The 13064-nt window shown below is 40.5% G+C and overlaps 1 protein-coding gene across 1 annotated transcript in view; it reads left to right on the forward strand.

The window, feature by feature from the left end:
• Positions 1-13064, forward strand: part of ITPR2 (inositol 1,4,5-trisphosphate receptor type 2) — a 261876-nt gene that overhangs the window by 94553 nt on the left and 154259 nt on the right. The window contains exons 22-23 of the mRNA XM_063357290.1: positions 9384-9577; positions 12409-12541. Of these exons, the coding sequence (XP_063213360.1) occupies positions 9384-9577; positions 12409-12541 (327 nt within the window). The remainder of the gene's footprint in view (positions 1-9383; positions 9578-12408; positions 12542-13064) is intronic.

Raw genomic sequence — 13064 nt, forward strand, 5'->3', positions numbered from 1 at the left:
TTGGGGTTAGAACTTTGAAGTGTAGCTCTAAAACCCATTTTTGACAAACACTGAAATCTAGCCATGATGCCTAGGACTGATGTTTTAATGGTATAAAAAATGTGTTTAAATTTTATCCAGCACCTAGGGGCCTGATCTGTCACTCTAGTGTGGGAAAGTGTTACTGAATACCAGTTTTGGGCTCTGTATATTTTAATTTTCATCACTATCTCTTATTGTAAATTTATATAGATTAATATTAAAGGGGTGTTTAACAGCAATGTTATGTCAATAATTATGCCTATTCAGAAATGCAGTTCATTTTCAGGTTCTCGGACAAGTGACTTGAGAAGAAGTTTGACCAAATGGAAAAGTTGCGTAATTCCTATTCTGCAGCTGTAGTAGATCCAAGGTGGCAGCTCTATAGAAGTTAAGAATTTGGGGTAGGATCTATTTATTTTACATGACAGGTCTTAGCATTTTAGTTTTGTTAAAAGGTATTATTTCTATGGGAAACTCAGTGCTGAATAAATGTGGGGACAGATAGGGTATACTGCCTTTCCATTATTGACATTGATTTGTTCCAGGTCAGTAGCAACAAAAGCTTCCAGCATCCGATTCCTATAACGTGGAGTTGTAGGGAACTGGTGAGCTTGGGTCTTTACTGGTTTGGCAACTGCTCCACATCATGAAATCTGTAGCCAGGATTTTAGGAATGAGTAGAAATATATTAATGGTGAGGGAAAGAATGAGGTGGGTCTTGGCTGTGGGAAGCCTGCCTGGAGTTGTGCACCTCAAAATTGAAATAACCCAGTTTACAACCAGCAATCTCGAATCTTCTTCCCTGTTTAATATTTATTTCTTAAATAGACCCACTTATTTTAGTAAAACCACTTGCTAAGTAAGGAAATATATGTGACAAGTGTTGAACTGTTGAAGGAAACCTGCAAAATGGGATGTATTCTGAGGCTTAGTGGAAGCTGCATGAAGACTTAATTAACCTTTTACCTCAAGATGTCCTTTTCCATCCTTCACTTCAGTGTTGACTCACATTGATGACTGAGGTAGTCCTTGACGTTCTATGTGAGTTTCTCTCTATTGGTTCTGCAAAGATTCTGAAAAGAGCCTTACATTATTGTTAATGCTATGCCTTTCTTCCTTTAAAAAGCTTGATTTTAATGCCACTATCGGTTTCCTTAACCAGAATTAAATTAGTGTGCATGTAGTTTTTCAGGTGTGACCTTATTTGATGAGGATGGATTGGGGAAAGTTGGCTAGAAACATTTGTGAGATAGGATCCTGGAAAAAGAAAAGATGTATATTTTTGGAAATGCTTCTTACCTATACTGCATCCTAAAAATGACTTGAAAATCTTGCAGCCAAATCTTTTTTTCAGTGTTTGAATCGTTTTTGAGGTTATTTGAAGCTTCTTTCTGTTTTGTTTGTTTTTTTTTTTTTTCCATTTAGATTCTAAAATATATGGGGTTTATAAAATACACTACCTCTATCCTAAAGAGGCATTTTTTTCTTAAGGAGAAAGTGAGGACTTCATTTAGTAGTGCTGTCATTCTGGCACCTTTCAAGAACATTATAATCTCTTGCAGTTTTAATTAAAAGGTAAAGTCATTGCTTTCCTAATAAGTGCACCCTGCTGGATCATTCCAGAGTCAGGAGCCAATCTGCCTTGTCCAATACTGGTTATTTATTCTCTGTGAATTAAAATGCACATCTTTCGCTAGGTGCGATTGATCTTTCAAATAGGTGATTTTAGTCAAACCATGCAGCTACAGCGTATGTCAGGTCTGAAAGATGAAATGATATGGTAGTATTAGCAGGCAAGTTACATGTTTGCCGTGCAGCTCAGTGCTATTTAGTTAATGTTGTTTGGGAACGAGAATAATGGCATGCAAGGAAATAACATCCTTGAATTTAGGCTGCATATGTCTTGGGATGCAGCTCACAGTGCTAGGCACCAATTTGAAAACTGGTGGGACAGACCTAAGTTATCTGCAGACTATGTCTTTCCCACAGGAGCTCTACATAAATGACTACAGTTTTGCTGAGATAGCGTCTACTGACATCAGTCTTTCAGCTCCCTTCGCTTCCACAAAGGGAAGGCTGCGCTCAGTCTTTTTGAAAAACAGGTTTTAAAAACTGCTTATAATAAGCTGCCGTAGTTCCTGCCTCTCTTATTCTCACATTAAATATGTTGCTCATGACTGGCTCAACAAAGGCCTCCTTTTACCTGTTCAAACTGGTAGTCAAGTGTCCCATCTCCTCCATGTTATGTCTGGGTCTTTATCTTGGTAGCGTATCCCTCTTGTAGACTGAAGGGACTAAAGATGTGTCCATAGGTGTCCTGAGATCATGGAACATTTCCTTGAATTATATCATCAAAAGCCTGACCCCTACATCCTGCTGCAAGCTTTGCTGCATTGTTCTGATGTAGCCAAAAGGATTTGACCCTGGTTGAGGTCAGAATGGGGAAGTGCTCGCTGTCTCCTGAAGACTTCAGCACTGGTGGGCCACCATCTCTCTGCAAAGGAATGCTTGTATGTCAGTGTGTCAGGAGAGTCTTGTCCAGTCTTCTGTCCCTTTGATGTATCCTGGTAGTCTGCTTAGTTCATTGGCTTCATCTGAGAAAGAAGATAGGTGCTGTTTTCTTCCAGCCCTCTTGGCTGCAAGTAGAGATGCATACTGCTTAGAAGCACCAGTGAGACACTATTAGAACAGGCTTGAGAACAAGCTTGGACCTGCCATTTCTATTGTGTCTGTGGGTGCTCTGTGACCAAGAAGGACCAGATTTCATCCAGGACTATTAGAAAAGGCCGCATTGTTTCTCAGTCCTGCATCCGTGTCTGTTAGCTGCTCTTTTGTCTAGTTAGCAATTTGAAATATCTTCTTGAGGTATACTTTGATTAGCAGAGCTAACGAGGCAGTGGCTGCCTGGCAGACTGGAGCAATAATTTATGCCAGCAATTTACAATTAAAAAAAAACCAGGGTTACAAGAGAAAAAAGATTTAACCCTTAGGAAAGTTAGCTGTGTTAGTCACTGATGTCTATAGTGAAGCAACTGCTGTTCAGTGCAGAATATTGTCAGACCAAAAGGGAGGTCAGTCTGAGAGTTTAATTCTCTGGCATGAACCATTTCTCTTTCCTCCTTATTCTTTCCCTCATCATGAGAACTGTGCATTAATGTGATTCCAGAGACCATTGCTCTTCTAGAAATCAATATCTGTTTCACAGATGTAACTCAGCTAGAAGGCTTGATTCCCATGATGCTTTTTGCCTTCAAGGCCAGCATGCTGACGTATGTATTTTTCCCTTCATCTAAAGTCCGTGGCATGAAAGCTGTATTTTTGACGCTGCTTTGTGGTTTTGGGGATAGGCAACAACAACAGAACCTGCAGAATGTCAGGAGAAGGTGAGGTGTGGTGGAGTTTCATCATGGCTGGGCAGCAGTCAGTTTGTATGCAAAAAGGGAGGGCTTGTGGATATACTGTAGGTAAGTGGAAGCTGGGGTGTCCAGATTCACTCAGGGGGTGGGTAGCAAATGCATGTGCGTTGCATATTGTGGGGTTTTTTGTTTGTTTTGCCTTATTAGTTCTGAGGGCTGTATAAAATGTAGAAGTGACCTCACTTTCTGTGCTTAATGTCATGCATTAGGTTTTCTGTGCCTCTTACCTGAGGTCAGCTAGTTATTGAGCGATGAAAAATGGTTTAATGAAGAAATAAAATGTCTTTCTTGGCCTGTTTATGGTAGGTTCTGCAGTCTTTATGAGCAAATTCTGTAGAAAACGTGTAAAAATTAATACCTCTTTCACAAACAGAGCTGTAAGGCTTAACGCTTCTGGCAAATAATATATCGCTCTAAAGGGTTTGAAATAAAATGTGTTCCTTTAGTTACTGAAGTGTTGTTATTATATGTCTTAAAAATGGCTATAACTTTTCATGCAGAAAAATTAAATTGCATGAAGCAAAGTAGCCGAATCAACAAAAGCAAAGAAATGTAGAGCTAAAGCTGCCATTGGGTTTTTAATTTACCTCTTGGTAACTAGGTATTGCTGCGCACGTGGCTCCCTGCCAGAGGATCCCCAAGGACTGGCAGTGTTGCATGCTTTAAGATGGTACCGAAACTTCAAGAAGCTTGTGGTGGAGCACTAGTATAGGTCTCACTGAAATCCACAAAGTCAAGGCCGTTTGGGGTCGAGGCTTTTGTTTCAGCAGTCATCAGGAAAGCGACTTGTTGTTATAAGTACTATCTTGAAACCTGGTTGAACGCGCCTACGTCGAGGCAGGAGGTGAGACAAGGTCAGATGTTGGTAGCACATGCTCTCTGGTTTGTGACCTGTTACATCGGAAGGGAAGTGTTTTTCTAGGAGGTGTTTGGAAGAAGTTGAAGCGTCAGGTGTCCTAGTCAAAGCATGCTCAGTTTTGATGACATCAGAGGGTTGTCTCTGTAAGTTAATTACACAGACAATGTGAGAAATGCCACATTTTTGCAAAACCTTAATTTGTCTCCTCCCCCTCCCTCCACATCCCCCCACCTTTATTTAACAAGAGTGGAGAACGTATTGGGCCTGTATGGATAAGTTAATCAAAGTTGTTGGAGTAGTGGGTGCATGTACATTTGTCTTCTCTGGTCATTAAGCACCAGATTTCTTGGAGATCCCATCATATGTCAGCTCCTATTTAGGTACTTAGTTTACAAGCGTCCAGCTTCTCCAGTCCCTAATGAGAGATGCTGGGAGTTAAAATAGTTTTGAAAATATAGGCACTTTTAAAATTTCTGAGTAGGGAAATGAGCACTGTGGAAAACTGCTCAAGCTAAATAAGGCTGAGCAGTTTTGAAAATTGAGTCCGGGGAATCCATCTTTCCTATATCGGTGTTGAGGAAGACTGAACAATAATGTTAGTAAGAGCAGACTCTGTCCCTCTGCCAAGTAGGGACCAAGTCAGGTGCACGTAGTTAATTTGTAAATAAACAAGGCTGCAAGTCAGTTCCTTTGTGTCTTGGGGATATGTGTGGAGTAGAGAGCTGCTCACTGTAAGGGCATCTGCCCGTCTTTGAGGCTGTCCATTGTGTGTTCACATTCAGCTACCGCACAGTTCTCTGCGCTGTTTGTGAAATACCTAAAATGCGGTGGGTACTGGAGAGCAAACGGAGGACGCTGCGTGGCAATTGGCTGGGAACAATTTGGAGAAAAGGCATGAATTGCCAGCTGCCTTTGACGGTTGTTTTTCTTTCTGAATACGGTATTTTGTCGCTTACCAGCCACACCGCGTTACATAGCAGATTGTTGTTTACTTTTATATTCTCCTTTTAGAATTTTTGCAACCAGTAAATGACTTATCAAGAAAATATGTTTATGTAGAAAATGAAATGTCAAATTATCCACTGTTTCGATTACTTGGGTGGTTGTTATTTTTTTCCCATAATTGACTCCTCTGAAAAGCCTTTCTTCTCAGAGAGGCCGCTGTGTTGTCAATCGTGCCAAATTGTATGAGATTATATACTACAGTTTTGTGACAGAAACTGATATTCATTAGGAAGTTGTGATCGCCGTAATAAAAAGTAATGAAGAGGAGATGCACAGTTGTCTTTTCAAAACATGACAAGCGTTCTCTTCTATTGTCTTCTCTCAGTGCCTGTCAGTCTACAGCTCCTTTAAATTACCACTTGTGCGTACAGTGATTTCACTCTTCCATTGGCTAATCTTGTGAGACCGTACGTTCAACAGGTGACATTTCTAATGGGTCCACTGCTTATGAAAGGTTTTCGGCATCTGACTTGTGTTGGCAGAGGGAGGAGCAGAGAGAAGAATCAGGGAGAGGAAAGGAAAATTGGAAAAATGGAAGAAGATTCATGGAGATTGCCTTGCCTTCTTTTTCTCTGCTGGTCAGTCACAGCTCTGAGCGCTTTTGCAGTGGTTTGCTGGTGAGAGAACTGGTTGGTTGTACACACTAGCACCTTACAACATCGCAATGACTGTTCTCTCCCTGCCACCATTCTCAGCCATATATAAATGTTAATACCTTGACCTCAAAGAAGACAACAAATGATGGAGGTCAGCAGGTTAAGGGTGGCAGTACCACATGAAGGCACAGCTCAGGCTTCTCTGCACTTACCTCTAGCAAAGTGCACACAAAAGTAATCAGGGTTCACATCTACTTGCTATCTCTCCTGATTTAGATCAGTTAACTAGCTGAGGCAATTAGTTAATTTTTCCTGGGGCATTGGTATTCAGGATGCACTTCAGAGCTGTAACCAAGATCAGAGCTCCGTTATTTTAGTCATTATGTGCACATGTATTAAGAACTTAAGTCTCTCTTATTAAGCCACTGTGTTTTGACTTGCATTGATGCAGGCCTAGCTGACACGCAGTCAGTCACTTTTTAAGCTGCAGTAACCTTTCTGCATGCCGTGCCTCAGAGACTCATACCATTTCCTGCTGAGATAACTGTACTAAAGCCAAGAGAACACAAAAGCATAGCGAGAAGAAACAACTCACTAGCAAGACAGCTGCTGGCCCCTGATGTCTGAAAGTGACAGATTTAAGTCCATGTTTAACATGGTCTGGACTTCCAAGGCTGGACAGATAACACTGAGCACCATGAGTGCTGATAACGGGGGGATCTTTTGGAAGAGATGCTACTGCCCACTCTTTATGTACATGAATGATCCTCATAGCTTCTTTGAATGAATAGAGCAGTTCTTCCCAGTGTTGAGACGCAGTCATCTCTTTCATTGCTATGCATAAATGTGATGGTTGACTGCTATCTACTCCTAAGAGATGGTTACATTTCATCACCCTACAAAATATAGTTGTTAAAATATCTTTCCTAAAAAGAATGCTGAATTGCTCTAGTTGCTGTGTTGTTTTCACTATGGGAATGTTCTCCTCAAGCCTGCTCTGAGTTAATTGAAAATAATAGTCAGCATCAGGCAGGCAGTGAAAAAGTTTTCCAAGATGGGTTTACCCGTGACACCTTGTCTCACTGCTGTTATTGACAGAAATAATGCAGTCTTGGGTCACTACCCATTTCAGCTGTAAATGCTAAACTGAATTAAGTAGACTTTTCTCTCGCTAAAATCCTTTTCTATGCATTAAGGAAATACAATTTGAAATGTCAGTGATAATAAGTACCACCTTAATTCTCCTTTGCTTTCCTGCCTGTAGCTGTTTAGATCAGTTGCATGAAGGTCCATAGTAAAAGAATGTTGTGGACAAAGGGTCTATCCTTGTTACTGATGCTGTTGGGAAGCAGCTTCATAGCTACCGCTTACTGGTTTGTACCATCTTTTAGCACTGGTGTTCCGCAGGTAAGGGGAAAGGACAGCAGTCATCTCATTTCTTTTTGTTTCCTGGATGCTTTTATAAGCTCCATCATCACATTAGCTGAGTGCCTCCCAGTCTTTGTTATATCAGGCCTCTCACTGTCCTTTTTAGAGACGGAGGAAGTAGTCTTCTCATTTATGGTCCTGAAAGGCAGACGGTGTGACTAACTCCTAACTAATACCCATACTCTGTTATTCCCTAGCTGTTTTATTTGATTGGAGAGGAAAATGCTCCATTTTCATTTTGCAGCAAGAAGGGTATTTGGAATTATTTTATTTGCTTCATGCTGGAGTATTCAGTTAGGAGCTCTTTTGGTGCCTGCCAATTGTGAGGATCTAGCCCTAAGTTTGACTTCTAGCTTTTTTTCCCCTAACATCATGCAAAGTCAGAAATACATTTTTTCCCCCCTTTGTAGGGACTTGAAGTATTATTTTCAAAAGACCAGTTCAGAGCGATTGCACACCAGACTGGATGCTGAATGGGACCTCAAATGTGACACTAATCTGCCTCGTTCACTTTGAAAAAGCAAATTCTTTGTGTGTTTTCCTTTTAAAATTGGGGCTGAAGGCATCCTCTTTCCCTGCATACAGTACCTGAGCTCTATGGATTGAAGAAAGGACATAAGAGGAGGATATTGCTAACAAAATGAAAAATAGCTTTGGCTTTTTACAGCAGATTATCTGGGAAGAGGGTCCCTTCAGTGCGAGTAAAACTTGTCAGTTGCATGGTGATTAAAGCGTACTAAAAGACATACAAGAACTATTCAGGCTTACCTCAGCAAAGCTACGTTTCTTCCTTTTTTTTGTTTGCCTTTGGTGTAGCCTAGGTCTTGGCACCCTTTCTGTGAAGAGATGCTATCATTCCCTTCCTTTCCTTCATTCATTAAGATCTGTGCTTTGCAAGAAAGGAAACTAATTCATGTAGGTAGGTAGCATGATACTCTCGTTCTTTCTTCTCCCCACCTTTGGAAGAAGATAGTCATCGATGCACTGAGATGCTTTTCGTATCAAAATTCACTATGAAGAAAGACCAGTATAATCTATGGGGACAGATGGTATTTCTTAGTAGATTTTGCTGAGCTGGCATCAGTAATAGGTACCATTGCAACTAGACTGGATGAAGTTTTTTGCCACATGGGTGTAAGATAATTTTTTCCCCCCTAGGTATAACTTACGAAGGGCACTGTGATTACAGGTACTAGTTTGACCTTCAGGAGAGCCTTCAGCGCCTGCCATTCTCCTGGGACGTTTTTGAAGGGGGATGGTTGGCTTGTTGTGTCAGTTGGCTTTGGCTTGTGACCTGTCATTTGGACTGCGTACAGAGATTGATCAAACTTGCACAGCCCCAAACCTTTACTCTCTCGTAGTGTGAAATGTAAGATACTCGGATAGTCTCCTTCCAGCTTCTGCAGTGCCAAAAGCAACCTTACTGTCAAGCACATATATTACGTCCAGTCGTCATGGCGAAGACATCAGTGGGAGCAGGCATGGAAAATGAACTCCTCCCATGTGTCTGCAAACCAAGGTCATAAATTGCAGCAATAGATGATACAAATGAAATACCAATACAAGTTTTCTAACCGTAAACATAGTCAAGTACTGGAATCGCTTGCCTAGGCACGCCATATAATGTGGCATATACAACATTTAAATATTCTTAAAACAGGTTAAACAAACCTCTTTCAGAAATGGCCTTAGATGTAGGTAATATGCCTTCAGACAAAGGAATGGATTAGGTGGACTACTAAGGTTTCTTTTGCTCTACTTTTTACAATTTCTTGAACATGTTACCAGAGCTGTGGAAATATTTTGACATCTTTTCCATCTGTTGACCTGTAAGAAATGATCTCTTGGAAAATCAGTGTAGAAAATTTGTCCCTAAACCACTGGGTAATTTGAATGAATTCCTTCTCCTGAGATTTGATCAGGAATTGAGGACTTGTTTTTCAATATGCCTGTTAAGACTGTAAAGGGGTTTGACGACATGGGTGTATGTGTGATATATAGCTTTGCGAGCAAGCTTTAATCATGGCAAATATGTACATGTTTTTGTTTAATGCATAGGAAACAATGTCATGAGGACCATCCATGGTGTAGGAGAGATGATGACCCAAATGGTGCTGAGCAGAGGATCTATATTTCCAATCAGTGCCCCTGATGTACAGCCAAGCCTTCACCCAAGCAAGCAAGCCAGCACCTCAGACAGTGAAGATGTGATCGTAATGGACACCAAATTGAAAATCATTGAGATTTTGCAGGTAACAATGATTGGTGGAATATTACATAGCAATCATTTTACAGTTCTTTACTTATTCACATAGTGGCGAGTTCTGTTACCTACATTCTTACTATTCAGTGGGCTGTTCATTGTAAAAATAACACTTTGATAGGCAGAAGAATACTCCTCTGTGTGAACAATTGTACAGTTGTGGTCCTCGCCCTGTTACACCTACTTCGCTTTTGAAGGAAGTAGATGCTGTAGAAACTCTGTTACTGTAACTCTGAAAAGGAAAAACTTGTTCTTCCGTCCGCCTCACTAATGTTTTCTGAAGACAGTGGGTCTGTTTCCAGTCTCATTAACACTCATTTTACACTGGGGTACCTTGCTTGACTTTAGTATTTGACTCTTCTGTTACAGTAGTCTGATGAAGGGCAGAATTGGACCTAGACCCACTGAAGTCGTGCAAGGCCATGCACTTTTGAAGTCTGTTTCAGTTTTCCACTGTTAGATTGAGAATAGTCTGTGGTCTACTATGATTTTCTCCCAGTTGAACTGACAAGTTATATGACACTAGGATGCCTCCTGAGAGAGAATTTTCACTTGGTGCTATTAGTGAGTGAAGTGGCACACATTGGTTCTGTATATCAAATCCCACTTTCTGCAACACTTATGCCCTGAACGAGTGTTTCAGTGTTCTCTATAAATTGTGCAGGTCTGTTGGTACCACTGTCACTTGAAGGATTCCATTTGTTCTGAGTGCTTATAAATGATTTAGATTACCTTAATTACTCATAATCTGAAAGACTGACGCCTGTTACGGTATCCTCAATACTGCATACTTTGGTTCCAGAGCAACTTTAGTTTAAGGTTTATAGTGAAGGGCAGAGTGTTATGAAGTTCTGTCACCTAAATGATACCATTCATGTGTATTGCTTCTCATTTTCATTTGTTTTGGGACTGAGTTTCTCTCCATACTGTCTTGCTTTACTGATTGATGCCTAGGAGAATGATTCTAAGACACCAGCACGTGCGTCCTGTGCAGTCCCTGGCTGCTCACAGGCAAAAGAATCACATTTTGTCTCATCCTTTCCTTTTTCATGGCACGCTGCAGTGCAGGAGCACCCAGGATTGGAGAGCATTTAAGCCTAATTTGTTACTTAATGTGTGGCTTGTTAGTTATGGTTTAGTCACGTGGTCAAATTACTACAGATTAGTAAGTAGTCATGTGTTGGGTGATTCACGGTAAATATGCATATATGATCTTAGTTCACAAGAAATACAAAATAATTCAGTTTCATTTAATATGCAATGAAGGAAGATTAATTCAAGTCACCTTGCCTTTCATTACTATGCTATTATCCTAAAAGGCGAGTAAGAATAATTTAGATTTATTGTATTATCATGCATAGCTAGTGCAATGGTGATTAAAACTATTCTATTCTAAGAAACATTTCACTTTATAATAATTTAATTCTCAATACATCCTCTTATTCCTTTAAGTAAAGGCATTTTATTACTTAAGAGTTTCCATTCTGCCATCAGCCAGAATTAAACAGAAGGCACAATAGACTTAGTTGACTCCACATGGACTTGGGAAATTTTTATTTTTAAAAATCTTGTGTGTACAGTTATAGGGGAACTGTAACCAAAATAAACCTGCATTTTTTTTCTTTTTTTGTTCTAAGATTTGAAAGAAAAGATATTGTTTCTTAAACTGGGATTTTATTTGCTTTTAGATGGTATAGTCCTAGTCAAATCTTATTACAGTATTCTGCATCTGGAAAGCTTGTCTGACTTCAGTTAGAGATCAAAGAAACAGATTGCCCCCATTTGCCAAGTCATCACCTGTTGACTGAGTCTTGATAACTTAATGTACGTGCTTTCATCCTTGCTGATTGTAAAATATGTTAAATGATCTTAAATCCGTCTCATTGTACGCTTGCATTTACTGTGGGCAAGGAGCATAAACGTGGGAAGCACTGAAAGTCAGTTGATGGGCAGTCAGTTCTTGAAGGGTTGGATGTCTATGTGTCATTCCTTAAATTGGTACTAATGTTTCCAGCCTCGTTATTTTCCTCACTATTCCAATATAAAACCAGCACTTCCAGCTTTGAATTAGGATTTTCCTGTAGGAGTTTCTGATTTCACAGCTGAGGAACAAAAGGCACGAACAGTTAGAAGAAAACAGAGCGTTGAGCAAGGGGGATTTCTGCTGCCATTACAGTGGTAGCTTCTAAGGCCAAATGTTTTTTTTTTTTTTTGCTGCGTGCTGGCAACACTAGTAGGAGTTCGTGAAGGAAATGCTATTTGCTCCTCACATCTTCAGCTGATCCCTAGCAAGGTAACAAAAGACACCACCAGGCTCGTGCTTCACTCCATTGAAGCCTGGAGTCACTGCAGCAACGCTGCCCTTGGCTGTTGGCCATCTGAGAGGGTGAGCCTTGAGCCTGTCGTCTTTACTCTCAACCCCACTCCACTTCTTATCTTCATGGGGCATTGGAAGTCCAGCTGGAAGATAAAATAATTGGTTTCAACGTGGGTTTGAATGTACTGATCTGGCTCACAGGCTATGAGGACGAGGCAGTGTGCCGGAGCCCCTGGACAAACCCAGTCCGCTTCTCAGTATTCAGCAGCTGAGAGGGTAGAGTTCAATATGTCTCAAGATGGTCGGAGTGAGGAAAGAAATCACAGAAAACTGATGAATGTCATGGATTCTTTTTTCGTAGTGAACATATATACTTAAAATAATTTACTTAATAATTTACTTAAAATAATCATGTATCGCTTATATTCCACCACAGAAAAATCCTAACCCGTGTTACCAAACGGCAGAAGAAAAGTCTTATCTAAATCTTTTTTTTCTTGTAGTTTATTCTCAGTGTTAGACTGGACTATAGAATATCCTACATGCTGTCTATCTATAAGAGAGAGTTTGGGGAAAACAATGAAAATGTTGATTGCTCTACAACATCCCCACCTGACACACCAGGGATTGCCTCAGGTAAATGTCGCTATTGTATTGCAATGTAAAATAATTCTGTGTAGAGTACTGCAAACAATGAACTCGACTACATCAGAAAGATGCATGCCCCTTGAAGTTGAAAAGCTTGTGGAAAAATGGAAAATTTAAGGAATCCCATAAAAATAAGGTTTTTGCTGGCCTGTCCTCCCTAACAAAAACGTGACTCCTTTTTCTCCCGATGACAGTTTATTCTCTTATTTGTACTCTTCCCAAAGAGTACAAGAGTACTTCCCCATCTTGCATGATGACTAATGTAGGGCAGGGTAGATCATGGAAAAAATGGTTGGGGTTGGATGAGGACAGATTTAAATGAGGTGAATGTGGCACGGGAGAAATGGGGTGGCTTTCCAGGGAGCATTCCCGTGCGCCCAGAAGTGCCCAAAAGGCTGACAGCTGTCTGTGTGACCACCCGCAAGCAGGGGAGAATTGCTTTAGTTGGAGGTACTGTATAACAGAGGGGTGGCTATGGAGTACTAAAGTCTTAAGTAGTAAGGTATATTAA

Source organism: Chroicocephalus ridibundus, chromosome 1 (assembly GCF_963924245.1).
Source record: "Chroicocephalus ridibundus chromosome 1, bChrRid1.1, whole genome shotgun sequence".
NCBI classification, from domain to species: Eukaryota; Metazoa; Chordata; class Aves; order Charadriiformes; family Laridae; genus Chroicocephalus; species Chroicocephalus ridibundus.